The following is a 16,529-nucleotide window of genomic DNA, read 5'->3' on the forward strand; positions in this document are numbered from 1 at the left end:
TCCCCCGGTCGACAGACTTAACCATGCATTCCCCCGGTCGACAGACACGAGCATGCACCCCAAACATCACCCACCCCCCCCCCACCCTCCGTCGACAGAAATGGTGGAGGGACAATGTGGGCCAAAAAAGCCAGGGCCGATTTTTCTTCCCAGTCCTGCCCTGCCAATAACCTATTGTGTTTGCATCAACTAAAATGAACAAAGACTAATAAATGCTGTAAAAATATTCCTCATTGTCATTTCATGTTATCTAATATGTTAATAATGAACAAACAAAAGTTTTACCTCCAAATCCTAAAACATGACAGACCATTCTAAATGTAAACAAACATACCGTGCTCATCAGAATCATCAGCAAATCCACAATCCAGCTTCCCGTCACAGACTTTCCTGACAGGAAGACAGCGTCCATTTGAGCACATGAACTCTCCGGCTGGACAGACAGGTACCGGTGAGGCAGGTGCACAGAAGTCCTCATCTGATTGGTCGGCGCAGTCGGGGTGTCCGTTACACCTGAGCTCCAGTGGTAAACAGGCACCTCCGGAGCAGCGAAAGTGACCTGGAGCGCACGTGGACGGACAGATCTCATCAGAACCATCGCCGCAGTCGTCTTCATTATCACAGAGCCAGAGAGACGGAATACAGCGCTGAGATCCGCCCGGACAGAGAAACTCTGAATCCTCACAGGGTGACGGAGGAGAACACGGAGATCCGACACAATGCCACGAACCGTCAGAACATGAGCTACGGAACACACTCACAACTGTCAGCATGCGGCAACACAACTAGATGAATACATTCATGTTATTATTGTCTTTGAAGACAATAAAGGGAAATGGAAATCATGTGACAGACATACAAAAGTCAACTTGGAAGCAAAGGCGGACGCCATAAGAAACACAAACAAAACTCTCATTCAAACTCACCAGTTCTGACAGTGTTGAACAAGAGACGCTCCTGCAGGATACAAAGATCCGTCCCACTCGCACGGACACTGAGACACAGAGATACAACCGTCACCTGTAGACAGAAGACAATCAAATGAGTAATCGGACAATATAAATAAAAACAGACATTAAATAAAGTGAACACGCACACACACAACGCTTACCGTGCCGTACGGTGCCGTGAGGACAGAAGCATCCCTCTACACAGGAGAGGGCACCACAGAGAGTTTCAGGGTTTGAAGGAGCGCTGGGACATTCAGGAGAACAGGCAGGACCGCACGCCTCGTACACCAAACCATTCTCACACTGAAGAGCTGAAGAGAGACACAAAATAAACTCACAAAACCACATTAAAGATGAAGAATGTTAAGAAGGAGACTCACGGCAGAGTTCCTGTGACCTCCAGCGTATGTACACTCCTCTGCGGTTACACGCCTCAGCATACGCAGCGATGGCCGTACACAGACACTCACAATCACCACCTGAATCACAACTGCAAAACACAACAAACGTATGTGAGACATGTTTATACCAGGTGTGTTTGTGATGAACGTTCACACCAGGTAGAGAATAAACGGCTCTTTCATTTCTTACCCGCAGGCGTCAAAAACACACCAGTCGTAGTACTTCTGGAACGGCACCTCAGCGTGACACGGGCTGAAGATCTCCTGACCAATCACGGCACACTTTTTCTTCGCCCATGTCACCCTGTGAGGGTTGATCTACAAATGAAGGTAATTTCAAGGTCCTTAAAAAAAACCTTGATTTTATTTCAGTTCTTAAAAGTCGCATTATTTTTGCAGCGAATGCATCGCGAAAAGATGGTAGATAGTAGGGCTGGGTTAAAAAGTTTGATTCTTCGATTTTAATCAATCTTCATTTTAAAGAAACAATATCGATTCGGGAAATCCCCGGATTTAAAAATAAGTAAAAAGTAATTCATAACAATTGTGTGGGCTATACTATTAATGTGACTGTGCATTTAATTAATTAGTAGGGGGGTTTCAATTACCAGCCTATATATTTAAACATGGATTCCACGTCTGCAAAACTAATATCTTAAATAAAATACTGATAACTAATCAATATTGAATCGAATCGAAGTTGAAACCATATAAATAAGAATCTAATTGAATCACCTAAATGGTCTCAAAACCCACCCCTAGTACTAGTTAGCTAGTGTAGATCTCATTTGTATGTGTTATATGAAGGGTGCTTACAATGCAGGGGTCCCGGAGGTCCTGGTCCGTGACATCAGGACAGGAAGGACTGACCTTCCACGAGTTTCCGAACAGTTCTGGAGTTGATTCCATGATTCCTTGTCTCGTAGTAAAGTCGTTCTCAGCGTCTCCATCAAAGTTCCCACACAATCCTCCCATTCGACCACTCAGGTGAGGCATCAGTCGCACATAAACACGCATACCTGAAATATGTTTCATTTTTATGCTGGCATTTTTAGGGTTTATGCTAATTTTTAAACAGCGTTTCATCACAAAGTAATGATAGTAAACTGTGGAAATAAGACTTTTATTGAGCGTACCTCCATCCCAGAGCAGTGAGACCCCGAGACGAGAGGTGAGGGACACAAACATCCCGACCCGCTCCAGAATCAATCCACTGCCAGAATATGATTTTGGGAGAGTCACAGGAATGCCGTTGACAGTCACAGCTTTACCTGAAAAAAATACCAGGAAAGATAAACACAACTGATGTCTTAAGACACGACAGATGTCTAAATCTGTTATAAAAGCCCCTGGGGCCATGTCATCAGCTCTTTCAAAAAAGTCAAACCGCTCATATGACATGTCATTTTATTTGTGTATATGGAAACAAAATAGGTGACAAGACACAACCTTGTGGAACCCCAGTGTTTACAATAATGCTGCTAGATTTAAAACCATTTACATCTTTTAAGAAGTCTTTTACGAAGTTTTAAATTACACTTCAGTTGGTTTTTACAGTTGTGTTGTATAACCCTGATGTTAGATGTAAATGTGTGTGTGCGCCGTGAGTTTTACCTCTGAGCAGGTGTATGGCGGTATTGCCCACGGTCAGGGTGACAGATTTGGTGCATGTGACCCCTGTGCTCCCGCAGGGCACGTTCTCAGCGGTCACACCGAACAGACCGCTTGTCTCCTGGGCCAGCACATACTCACAGTCGCCCAGGAACGAGAAGTACCGCCCGTCAAAAGTGATGTAATGAGGGTCACCTGTGGCCACGCAGGTACCTGCACATAAGAGCTGACCGCAGTGCCAACGCTGACCACGACAGACACTATGAGAGTAAAAAACATTAACACAGAGAAGACAGAAGAATATCACAGAAACACTGAGCTTCACTTAACAGAGACATTCCCTTAGATATCCCACAATGCATTGAGCTTGATTTGACCTCTGCTGTTTGACTTTACTTTTTTCTTAGCTTTTGTGTGAAGCCAAGTATTTTTATTTATTTTATTTTGTTTGATTTTAATTATTGTCTGTATATTGTTTTTTAATGTAGAATATGTAAATACTCTGTTCATTTTAATTTTTAATATCTACCAATAAAAAGCACTTTGGATCAATTATAGTCGTGTAAAACTTTGCTTTCTAAATAAAGTGTGACTCGACTTGACAATGTGTTTTGGCAAATCTGGAAGAAGCAAAATCATGAAAAGCTCTATAGTAATAAATTGAAAAGGAATTTTCAGCGCGATGAATAAATGATATCAACAGAAATAATAATAACATCTGACAAACTCTATACCAACGTTTGGATTAAAATTGGACTGAAATTTCAAAATAGCTTTAAAGATTTATTTCTCAGGTCAAGTGATGGGGTGAAACTTTTTTCACACGGCACATGTAAATGATGATGCAGTGAGTGGTTCATTCACCATGTGTTGCAGTCTTTAGAGATGGTGTCATTGGTGAAATACAGTTTGCCGTTGTGATGACACGGACATTCATCTGGTGTTACACACTGATCATCACCCTGTCAACACAAAACCAAAGAAAACAAAATGAGCTTAGATAAAGTGATCCAAACCTGATGTGTCTGTATAGTAGTGTGTGTTCACTGGGATTAAACCACTGAATGAACGCAATGCTCACATCACACACACACACACACACGCACGCACGCACACGCACACACACACGCACGCACGCACGCACACACACGCACACACACACACACACACACACACGTTGGCTTTAATGGTGGGTTTGAGATGTGATTATGTTAGCTGGTTTATGTTTGGTATTGATTGACAGGTGTCATACCAGCAGCACGGTCCCTTCAGGGCAGACACAGCCATGCATGGGTTCAGTGCAGATGTCCAGAGGAGGATGTGGACCAGAACATGTTCTCAAACACGAGTGAGGAGAGAAGATGAGAGAGCCTGGACACTGACTGACCTCAGGACAGGAGTCGTCTGTGCATGTCCACATGCCACGCGTGCACACGCTAGACACACACAGAAAGAGAGACAGAGATTTTTAAATAACACTAAAGAACACTTTTAAATAATACAAAATTCTAAAAGAAACTTTACAATACATATACCTCACTGGATTCTCCAGTGTTCAGATCAAAAGACGTCACACCATTATAAACCCAACACAACAAGTGTTCTACCCTCAAAACTTTCCGCCCTCTTTCATAAATAGATATAAAAAATATAACCATGTCTTATCTTTGCTTTTGCCTTGCCTTGCCGTGCCGTGCCATGTTTGTTGACGTTGTGTCTTTTGTTTATTTTTTGACCCCTGGAGGGGAGTGTTTATTTTGAATTCTTGTTTTGTGAGCGTGTTTTCCCCATCGTGGGATTTTTGTTTATCATTAAAAACCTTGTGTTAACCCTGTACTGTCTGCATCTGGGTTCTTCTGCCACATCCCTGACACCACAATACATCTAGAAATGATGATTTAAAATGAACATTTAGAATTAGGGCTGTGCAAAAATATCGATACATGTAACTATCGCAATATATATTTTTTCAATAGTGTATCGATAGTGATACCTCTACTATCGATAATTTTTTTTAAATCATGTCATATACATTCGGCCAAAAGTAAGTGGAAGCGAGCATGGCGAAAAATATAAGAACGCTTGGAGCTCTCAGAGCTGATGTGTGGGTGTGCTTTGGTTTTCAAAATAAGTAATGGAGTAATGAGTTATATAAAATAATGCTGTTTATAAGCTTCGCAAGTCATGACATAAAATCACTTGGCTACTGCAGTGCATTAGACAAAAAGTTTATTAAGAAAAGTAACAATGACATGTATTGTGCTTTCACGGATGTGACACCAGCGCATTTACAGCACGGTTTTATACTGCCCATGTTCAGTGTTTTAACTGTAATGCACCACAACAGCCAAGTGACTTGCGTGAGCCACCTTATTCCCCTGTGCTACCCACTTGAGGGGCGCAATCCACAGTTTGACAACCCAAACCTCTGATCTAAAGGTCCATGCATCGCACATCATGGCCACTCTGCAGAGGTAAGGGATGTTTTTACACTTATCCTCACAGAAAACCCCCGCTGGTGCACAGCATGTTGTATTTCTACCTCTACTTTTTACATTTTCTATTTAAAGTATTGCAATATATCGCAAATGTGTATCGTATCGAAATACATAGCAATATATTGTATCGTGACCCATCTATCGTGATATGTATCGTATCGGGAGGCACTTGCCAATACACAGCCCTATTTAGAATGGTCTCTTCATTTGTTCCGCAGCTGTATATCGCCAACACAATCGTTAAAAGCATCTCACCAACAACAAAAATGTAAGTTTGCCAGGATGTTCTGGGAACTTTTCAGATCTGTTATTAATTATTATATCTACGTATTTCCACAGAAGAGGGAATCATTAGGGTGGATTAAATGTGATTGATGTTACATTCTTGGATGAAGGATTCTGTTAATAGCTGTTGGCTCATTCTTACGCCTTATATAAACAGTTGAGCAATGTGAAACATCACCCCAGATGAAGCAATCTGTGTTTCCTTATCCTCCTGATCCAGATTCCACAGAACACCAGAAACACATCAGATCTCAGGCTCAATAGAGCACACAACACGTGTGAACTGGCGCTTCACAGCAGTGTCTGGCGCTGGCCTGAGCTGTGAGACATGCAATGAAATCCACCTATCCCGACACAGACGGATCACGGGCTATAGAGTGACTTCATCAGATCTCTCACACCCCTCAAAACTGCAGCCATAAAAGACATTAGCTCTTTTTGGCCAAAAGATAAAAAAGGCTGAAAATATAAACAGAAAATAGATCTATTGAAGACATCAAATGTGCAAATCTAGAGTGTTTATTCAGCAAAATGTTCAAGAGGGGGTACGGTGTCCAAGCAATTTTCCATGACAGGTTTGATAGCTTCAGGACACAGAACTGTCCTGAATTTAATAAAGAAATAGTAAAAACTAAAATTAAGAAACCGAAGAAAAGTGCAAAACTAGTGGACAGAAAATGACCAACAAATTCTGACTTTACATCTAAAACTATTTGGATAATTGAAGAGAAGAGAGAAAAGAGAGAGAGAAAGAAAAGGAAAGAGAAAAGGAAAGGAAATATACTCGTGAACAAAATCTTAAGACTTAAACTTTTGATCAGGTGACGAACAGCCTGTTTGAGTTTAAATGAAGTTTTCAATAAATTGCCTAGTCTCTGTTTTTGTCTCTTGCTCCTGTTTCTTGTTTTGGCATTTTGAAGCAGTACTTACATCCTGGTTACGATCCACCAGCGAGAAATGCAAATACTTGTAATGTTTCCCCCGGTCTTAAGATTTTGTTCAGTAGTGTATTTGATAAATGGAAAGAAAATTAAAGAAAAGAAAAAAGAGAGAAAAATATATATTTAATAATGTTTTAAATAGTTTTTGTCCAATTCAGACATCACTTTAATAAAACCTATTTTATTTAATTCCTGAATTTTCATTTTTTCAGTCCAGAATTTTCATTACGAGACTAGAAACAAGAACAACTTGGCAACCATATATAAACAAGCTAAAAATCACACAATAGCAACCACTTCAGCAAAATCAAAGCAACACCCTGGAAGATATTGTTAAGAATGATATTTTATGAATGAGGAACATGAGGAGCAGAATATAAGAGTGCAGTATCACTGGATCTGTTTGTGATTTATCAAAGATTTCACCTCTGGAACATATCAATCTATTCAAGTACAAAGGTCGTTTTCTCTTTTATGATGTGTCATCAAAGTGCAAGTGATAAAAATGAAAGTTCAAACTTAAAAGAACCATAAAGAAGACTGAAGCTTATCACACAAATAACCATAAAACCCATTCAACACTGACACTACAGACACAGCCATTCTTGCTTCATCTCACAAAATGTTCGTATTCCAAGTCGCCCGATACTGTTGCTTTGAGTGTGAAGAACAAATAGCCCAGTCAGATATCACTTTAGCTTGAACTGTGAACAGAGGTGCATTTTCTTTACATTTTCTCTCTTTGTGTATCACACCATTACAGCAAACAGGTTGGGAACCACATGAGGCTCAATAACTAATGCCAAAACGTTCTTTTTTTTTGCAACAGCACCAAGACGCACCTTATTGTGGCGTTCAATCCAGCAACCTTCCGGTTAACAGCCCCGACCTTTAACCTCTAATCTTACTGAACACCAAACTTCATACACATACCAGCTGTTGCAGTTCTTCTGTATGGTACTTCCAGCGGGGTGAAGTTTGTCTCCTTGCATGCAGGGACACATGTTGACGGGCACACACTGACCCTCGCCGTCCTGTGCCAGTCCCTCTGGGCACTGACAGCCTGGCACGCAGCTCCTGATGCCCTCCTCACAGCTCCAGCCCCGCCACAGATCAGAACATGAAGCTCCGCACGGACGCCCGCATTCCTGATACACCTGACCTCCGGAACACTGCACCGCTGGCACGAGAGAGGAGAAAATAAAATCAGCAAGTGAAACCTAGTGAGCTTCATGTGTACCAGATAAAGAAATGGTCTCAAATTGAAGTAAATAGATTACGGTTAAAGCATTTCTTACAGCAGAAGGTGCGATTTCTCCAGCTCACCGGCGCCCCCTCTTGGGCACAGTGTCGGGCGTAGGCGGCGAGGACGGTGCACTGGCAGGATTTCAGAGGGCCACAGCTGCACACCTCACTCAGACACAAACGCAGGTATGACTCTCTGTCCACCACATCATGACACGCCTGCAAGACCGAGGACACGGTGATGTTCAGATGAATTGAGTTAAACAGTCTGAACTCAACACGTCACAGGACGCTCACCTGAAACGCCGCGCTGTGGATGACAGAGCACACGCTCTCTGCATACTGTCTGCGCTGGGTATACGTCCCACAGGGGTCAGAGGTCCCAGCTGAGGGCAGAGGGCACGACCCTGTGCTGAACTTGCCGGCAAAGGAGGTAACGCCGTTTTCGACATCGCCTTCAGGTGTGGCGAAGTCATCGTGTTGAGTCCACGTCAGAGTGCCGCATAACCCTCGAACCTGCCGCAAGGATTCAACATCAACAAATCCTCTTACATTCTTTTTTAATTTCACTGAAAATGCAGTTTTGGGTTTCTAGCGGGTACCTTATGAGCAAACCCAGGCTGTAGGGTGATGAAGAGCATTGGACCGTCCAGATACCACATCAACTCAGCTCCAAACGCCTGGATGACAAGAAAACTAGAGGACGCTTTTCTGACCATCAGATCTCCTGTTATGAGCGGCAACATCTCCCTCTGACCGTTCACCATCACTGAACCTGCGAGAAAAACACACCACGGTCATTACAGAGAGAGAAAGACAATAAATAATGAATGGACTGAAGGATAAAGGAATGTGTCGAATGGAGAAATACAAGAATGATAGAGTTGATGACAATGAAAGAAGGATGAATGGATAGATGGATGATAGAAGAACGATGGAGATGAAGAAAAGGATGATTGGAATGGATTTGTGATGGACCGATGGATGGAGATGAAGGGATGACTGATGAATCAATGGACAGATGGAAAAAGATAAAGGAATGGATGATGGTTAGATTATGAAACGATGGATGAAGATGGATGCGGGGAGGGTTGTTGATGAATGGATAGATGAAAGAGGAATGGATGGAGATATACTGTAGATGAACAGATAGATGACAAAGGAATGAAATCTAGATGCAGAGAGAGGGATGGATAAAACAGAGATGAATAGACAGAAAATGGTAGAAACATGTATGATAGAGAAATGGGTGTGATAAGGGATGGATAAAAGGATAGTCTGATAATGGATGGACATAGAGGGATGGACGAATGGATAAAGATATAAGAAATGGAAAGGTGGACGGCAATGAAGAGATTGATGATAGAGGGATGGATGGATGGAGGGTGGTTGGGTAATGAAGGGATGGATGGACGACCTGTGTCTGTAATGATCACTGTCGTATGAAGCGCTGTGACCGTCAGTTCTCTCAGACAACCATCAGCTCCTCCACCTGCACACGATCCTCCACTGATGCTCACAGACAGCTTCTTATCCACAAAATCCTACCAACACACAGACAGATTCACAAAACAACACAAACACACACATGGAGAAACATTCACGCACAAACACAAACTTTATCCACACAATGATGTGACACAGTGTTGATCACCTCTACAGCGGTGAAGCGACAGTCGCCGCCCTGCAGGTCGTATCTCTTCTGATCAAATGTGGTGATGTGCATCCCTCCGGTCACAGTACACTGAGCTTCACATCTCTCTCCAGAACATTCCCACTGACCCGCTCGACACACGCTACTCAAAAACAAACAACAACAGTAGAACTGCATATCATATGAACTAAATATCATCATTTGTGTTGACGGAAGAATTTTCATTGGATGTCCCCTGTGACATCACGACCAATCCTGTTTACCCACCATGTGTTACACTTCTGAGTGATGGTGTCTCCCGTGCCGTACGTGCGGCGTCTGTAGAAGCACGGACAGTCATCTCGTCTCCAGCACTGACCGGCGTGCAGGTAGAGACCCTGAGGACACTCACACCCACCGACACACTCGTCCCGGCACTGACCCGACGCGGGGGGGAGACGAGACGAGCAGCTGGGGGGACACGACGACACGCAGTCAGAGAACACCTGACCGCTGGGACACGTGCGCTCTGTGGGCGAAAACCACAATTATAAATACATATAAAAATCACAGCGCAAAATAATAAGAAATCTCTTTCTTTACAGATGCGGTATCCCACAATGCAATGCACACAACCTGACATTCAAGTTTCGCGTGTCACAGTTTTTACCACACATCCTTATTTTGGATAAAACCAAAGAATGACAACGTACCACAAAACCCCGACTTCCTCCAGCTAATAATGACGTGTTGCTGCGCGCATTCGCGCACGTAGCCAGCTAATGTGTCACAGACGGCCGCGTCTCTCTCGCTCGCGCTCAGACTGCAGTATAGATACAGACACGTGTCTATATACGGACCAGGATCTACCTGCTCAGACACAGGTGGAGGGACGTGTTAACTATACGGTTCAACTCCATTTATAACTGTGATAATTAAAGTTATTTTAGTTGACCTGCTGATGACAGTGTGTGAACGGAGATTCTTTCAGCCGATGACACACGGTCTCTGCGTTATGACGGAGAGAAACGTCAGCGGTGACATCACAGCTGTGACCCAACTCAGCGGCATCATTACACACCTGCGGGAGAAAGATGAGATCATATTACCCAGAATGCTTTTCAACAGGCACACTGCCCAATTATACTTTAAACAAACTACAAGTGGTACTAAACGGTGAAGTACCTGGGTCTGCTGATCCTGCACACGCCATGAGTTTCCAAAGCTGGCGGCGTAAGGCGAAACACTTCCAGCGCTGGTGGTGAAGTCATCTGTGAGATACAAGAGAGAACACCACAAGAGATTGCGTGAAGAATCTGTACAATTCAGTGAAATAAAAAAGGGAATAAAACAACAGATACAACATAACAGAGCTGAGGATTGTGGGTAACTATACAGATTTTTTCCCCTCTTGAGCAGATCGTATAGACTGTGCTGTGTGTGTTATGTAGTTTTGGTGTTTTTCTCAAACATTCGTACCGTCTGGGTTGTTGTTAAATACCCCGCAGAGCCCTCTAGTGGCCGTCTGGTGTTCAGCGGTAACCGTCAAATAGACGTTATTCTCCATGTCGAATTTCAATCTGACGCCCAAACCGCTCTCCACAAAAACAAAATCACCCAGCCAGTGAACGCTGACTCCTGAGGACACACAAGCACAAGAGTTTCATTTGACATGACTAACGGCTTCAGTTATCGGACAGAAGACAGGACGCCGAACAGCTCATCCTACCATTCTGAAAGAGAGATTCACCCTGCGGCACCACTAAACCGTTTACAGTCATGTTGCCTTTATAAATGAAGACCAAACCGAGTCCCATCATCATCCTGAGAGTCTGAAAACATCAGACAAATGAGCAGAAGATGAACAACTCAATGAAGAGCTCAAACATACAACCATACTCAATAAAACGCAATATTAAGTGTGTCCATTTTTAGTACAAAAAGTAAAAATTCCTCACTTCCTCGAAGCCCTTTATAATTCACAAAGACTAATCATGAAAATTAAAACCTTAAAAGATTCAGAATATTATTTATACCTTTGGTGCAATATGTGAGTTTGTGAAGATAATTCTAAATGTGATGGTGGAGAAGAAAAGTCAAATCGTTCAACTCGTGTGACTCTTGTGTTTGTACCTTACTGCAGTGACCCGAGCTATCGCACACTGAAGTGATATACACCGTCCACGTCCCGTCAGTGGATGAGGCCAGCAGATACGTGCAGGTACCCTGGAAATGAAAGTGTTTCCTGTCAAAGGTGCGGTAATGAGCTCCGCCCCAGCTCATACAGGTGCCAGAGGCCTGAGGGTCCCGAACGCCTCGGAACAGACCACCACGAGTAACAGGAGACCTAAAATCTGACAAGACAGAATAATAGTGCAGAAAAAGGAAAACATGTAAATGTATTGCGAATTAAGAATTTTTACATATTTGTTCTGGCGAACAAGACAACGTACAAAGAAATGACATTGTTGCAGTTTCACTTAAAGATGAGGTAACACACGCAGTTTCTGCCGATCTCGTATTAATCTTGAGTGCCTATACAGTAGTATTGCATACTTCATATCTTCGAAGAGTATTTAGTTTGATCATATTTATAAAAGAGAGATACAGCTGTACGATTATTTCCAGAAAAAGAGGAGCTGCTGGAGGCGTGCAGGGGGGACGGAACTACAGCACGAGCACACAACACATCATCGCATTAATCCCTTCGTGTTGTTTACATTATGCACGTACACGCCGATTGCCAACAAACCACGGACATATGATTTAGTTTGACTTACCACGTGCGGTTCATATCTGGCATCTTTAAGCATTGAGACCGCACCATCTATCAGTTTCAAACCATCTCCAAATCCAGCGTTATATCCACCGTTTATATGACATTCATCACCCAAATGCAGTGAGCAAACAAACACACCTCAACTTCCGTCAGCGGAGTGAAGCGGCATTGATGGCCGTGCTCTTTCTCACACTGGCTGGTTGACGCGTGGGCGTGCTCTTTCTGCTCTTTTGCTCGCTGGATGACGTGTGGGCGTGCTTTTCTGGGGGAATTGTCCAATAAGGGACTAAGAACCCATGTTAAGAAACCCGAATGCACTTTTCGAAACCTGTACGAACCCTGGCAGAGTGAATCGAGCACAGAAATCCTACGTCATCCGTTCAACTCGGTTTTTTTGACAAGTTAACCTTGTTAAAGGGGAACTCCGCCCAAAAATGAAAGGTATACACTCAAGCATTCTGACTCCTCCATAGATTGCAACGCAAACTTCAAAGCGCTTAAAGTGCATAAAGACATGGTAAAATAGTCCACGTGACTCCGGTGGTTCAGTATTAATTAATATAATGTGAGGAGGATACTTTTTGTGCGCAAACAAACAAAACTAACGACTATATTCAAAAACTTCCTGATTTGTGTGTTAGTTTCCAGCGCGCGTTCCCGAGAGCCACACGACTACGCATCCGGTGTCAGCATTGCTCGACGCATGTGCGTTCTGACGTAGAGCCTGTGTGGTCAGAACGCACATGCGTCGAGCGATGCTGACGCCGGATGCACTGTCATGTGGCTCGTGTGTTTGGTTGCGTTGCAATCTATGGAGGAGTCAGAAAGCTTCCAAAACTACCTTAATTTCCATTCTGGGGAAAAAGGAGGTCCTAGGGATGTTAAACTACTTGAGGGTGAGTAATTAATCGCAGAATTTTCATTTTTGGGCGGACTTACCCCTTAAGCTTGAGAAGCCAGCACATTTAACAGTGTAAAAAAGTCAGAAGTCAGAATGCATGAAATAGCATGTTACCTCCGCTTTAAATATCTTGTTGAATAGTTTTCATGAAAGAATTTCTCTGATTAAAACAAAAGATCGCCACAGTGATATGAAGGTTCTGTTGGTTGTTTTTATAATTCATTTAATTTATATGATTAAAACATACAGTATACTTCATGTATGTAGCATATACAGTATATACCATGGTTTGACTTTAGTTAGTTGTTTTTTTGGCATATTGAATACTATTTGCTTAACCACGGTTTTACTACAAATACCATGGTCAAACTATGTTTACCATAGCAAAACCATGGTTACTTTGTGGTACCTATTGTATGTACCATGTTTACTAAGCCCCCTCTGAACACGCGCACACACACACATGCACGTACGCACACACACATGTTGGGTTCCCCCATGTTTTATGGGGACATTCCATAGACGCAATTGTTTTTATACTGTACAAACTGTATATCATATTCCCTACCCCTAACAATCACACACACCTGTCTGCTCTTTTATATTTTCACAAAAGTTCATTCTGTATGATTTATAAGCTTGTTTCCTCATGGGGACCAAAAAATGTCCCCTCAAGGACAAGGATTTTGGATATTGCCATCTTTGTGGGGACATTTTGTCCCCATACCGTAGGGTTTACCCTTCCCACACATACACACACACACACACACACACACGCACACATGTACCTGACAGGAGTGTGTAGGTGCAGGTCAAGCAGGTCCCGTCAGAAGCGTTTCTCCAGCTAAGACCCCACAGTTTACTGCAGCATTCCTCCAAAGCCATGAGGGAACTGTTCTGAACCCCTGGAAACTCCTCACACGTCCATGTCGAGAAACACTGACCCCTGAAACCCACCCCTGACAACACGCACCCAAGAACAAACTGCGTTTCATTTATCACAAAGATAGATAGAACATTCTCAAACAAATACTTCATGAATATTTGTGTCCTGTGTTAAATGATAAAACAACAGCTGTAGAGCTCAAAAATCATTGAGATAGTTTGTGTTTCTTAAATATTATAGAGTACTGGAGTCATGATGTAGTTTTGTAAACCAAAACCCCACAAATGAGTTTGCATTGTGGCACTTCTGATTCTCTGAAGCGCTTTGTTTTTAATGGGCTTTTGGTTTAAACGCCTGAAATGAGGACATAACACGCTAGTAATACCTCACTCGTGACTTTTTAAAGCTTTTATGTGTCTTGGTAAATGCGGTTGCTTACAAGCTGCGAAATGTGAAACATTTTTCAGGACATAAACTATTGTCATGCATAAAAAAAGGTGAGCACAAACCTCAAAGAATGTGAGAAAGAGCCATTCCGTACCAAAGAACGCGTTTTAAATAATTAATTTTTAAATAATAAAATGTCATAATTTACTTTATATATATAACATTTCATATATGAGTATACAGAGAGAGAGAGAGAGAGAGAGATCTCACCCTCAGAGCAGTGTGGTCCGCTCCAGCCCTCACAACACTGTCTCACGGTTCTGTTCACTGTGTCCGTCTCAATGTCTGGCGGCCTTACAGTCAAAAACACAAACTCAAGTCAAGTCTTTCACATCTAATGGTGTAACTCATGTAATCTTTTTATATTAAATCTACTTTAATGAAGAGAAGCATAACAAACACTGTCATTATGTTTAAAAATTTCACAGATAAAAAAATTACATACAGCAATGAGAAGTTCACACCATTATGTTCATGACCAGATTTATGAGATTGAACACAGTACATTATGTTGGGGTTATGTTTGCTCACTTGAATAGGTAACAGAATGCTTTGGGACCCTGTCTTTTGTAATATAGCGCAATCCCATCATCACCGCCGTGCTCGTGACGCATTCTGTCCACATCCAGTCTCCAGCCTCGAGTGTTGTATTGATACACCTCAGAACATTTCACTTCGAGCTGAAGACGGGGCGAGATGATCCTCTCCATCTTCTCCTCCACCGCGTGCTCGCACCAATGTCTGTGGTAAATGATTGATCAGTTACAAACAAGACGATCGCGAGCAATAAGTCTTCATTTAAAATGAACATTTGGGATTTGATTTAACATGAAGAGCAGTGAAAAACATCTCACCCCTTCACCATAATGAGACGAAGCCCCACTAGATATGCAAGGAATATCTTCATTGTGTTCCTCAAGATGTTCTTCAAATCCAGATTTAATGAAAAGAAAAACAGAATTATGTTAGACAGAATGCATTAATAAATCAATACTTTTTGAAAAAAAAAAGCTGGTGAGTTTTCAGCATGTAAAATATAAGATGGATCAAAGACAGCTTTAAATGCAGAACTGCAGTTTTGAAACATCTTCACGCCATCATGAGGTGAACTGCATTACCTGAGTCTATCTGAAGCTCTTCAGTCGTTCTCCGTCAGCGTCTGGTGTTTTAATATCCACACAAACTGATTCCACTGTAAAGATGGTCTTTGACTAAATCCAGGTCCATAAACCAAATCTTTCTCCTTTACTCTTTTTTCCGAGGTGTTGAGCACTTTTGTTAGTTGGGTTACGGGTCGGTTGGTTGGTTTTAAATGGCGATGTGCAGGCGGGCATCATGGCAGCATTTGGAAGGCGTGTCATTGGTGGAAAGTCCGGTGGGTCACAGCTGTACAGACATCCATTAGTTTAGCGTTTGGTGACGCTCGTGTTTTCCGGTACTACATCCCAACGGAAGAGGAGGGTGGGAAAATTTGTAGAAGTCTCAGATGGAGGGCTGTTTGTTCAAGTCTAATCCTATAAAGCCAGACTTTGGTGGAAGGATTTCAGGGGCGTTTATTTAATAAAGTCACTCAATAGGTACAGGCCAAGGGGGCATGTACGCCCAACCAACATCACTTGCCCACAGCATCAGAAAAGAGATGGAGGGGGGTGTCCAGACACAAACACAGCTGTCACCATCCAACACTTCCCGAGGTCTGAGTTTCTTCTACTGGAAGTGTAGCTTTCAAACGATCTTCAGTCGAGCTAAAGAAGAGTAAAGAAAACACACAGTCCTCCAATCAGTGACCTTAAAGCGGTGTGGTTTATTGATGCTGAAACACTCCCAGGTCATACCGTGTCAACTCAACCAGAGGTCCTTGAATAAATATTCTGATTTGGTTATTCTTTGTCTTGGAGAAAGATAAAATATTAAATGTCATGGATGAATATTTATTGAGTAATTCAGTATTT

The 16,529-nt window shown here is 42.5% G+C and overlaps 1 protein-coding gene across 1 annotated transcript in view; it reads right to left on the reverse strand.

Annotated features, from left to right (window-relative positions):
* sspo (SCO-spondin) overlaps window positions 1–16,296 on the reverse strand; it is a 91,800-nt gene extending 75,504 nt beyond the window's left edge. Inside the window, 28 exon segments of the mRNA XM_057323406.1 lie at window positions 335–744; window positions 927–1,020; window positions 1,112–1,261; window positions 1,331–1,440; window positions 1,542–1,669; window positions 2,168–2,370; window positions 2,488–2,622; window positions 2,966–3,222; window positions 3,827–3,924; window positions 4,215–4,398; window positions 7,620–7,866; window positions 7,985–8,150; window positions 8,229–8,447; window positions 8,534–8,706; window positions 9,349–9,475; window positions 9,586–9,727; window positions 9,853–10,093; window positions 10,278–10,434; window positions 10,520–10,645; window positions 10,750–10,835; window positions 11,044–11,202; window positions 11,294–11,396; window positions 11,698–11,918; window positions 14,033–14,203; window positions 14,788–14,870; window positions 15,109–15,318; window positions 15,432–15,502; window positions 15,696–16,296. Coding sequence (XP_057179389.1) covers window positions 335–744; window positions 927–1,020; window positions 1,112–1,261; window positions 1,331–1,440; window positions 1,542–1,669; window positions 2,168–2,370; window positions 2,488–2,622; window positions 2,966–3,222; window positions 3,827–3,924; window positions 4,215–4,398; window positions 7,620–7,866; window positions 7,985–8,150; window positions 8,229–8,447; window positions 8,534–8,706; window positions 9,349–9,475; window positions 9,586–9,727; window positions 9,853–10,093; window positions 10,278–10,434; window positions 10,520–10,645; window positions 10,750–10,835; window positions 11,044–11,202; window positions 11,294–11,396; window positions 11,698–11,918; window positions 14,033–14,203; window positions 14,788–14,870; window positions 15,109–15,318; window positions 15,432–15,484 — 4,453 coding nt within the window. The 5' untranslated portion in view covers window positions 15,485–15,502; window positions 15,696–16,296.
* Between the last annotated feature and the right edge of the window lie 233 nt (window positions 16,297–16,529).

This window comes from Triplophysa rosa, linkage group LG23 (genome assembly GCF_024868665.1).
Source record: "Triplophysa rosa linkage group LG23, Trosa_1v2, whole genome shotgun sequence".
NCBI classification, from domain to species: Eukaryota; Metazoa; Chordata; class Actinopteri; order Cypriniformes; family Nemacheilidae; genus Triplophysa; species Triplophysa rosa.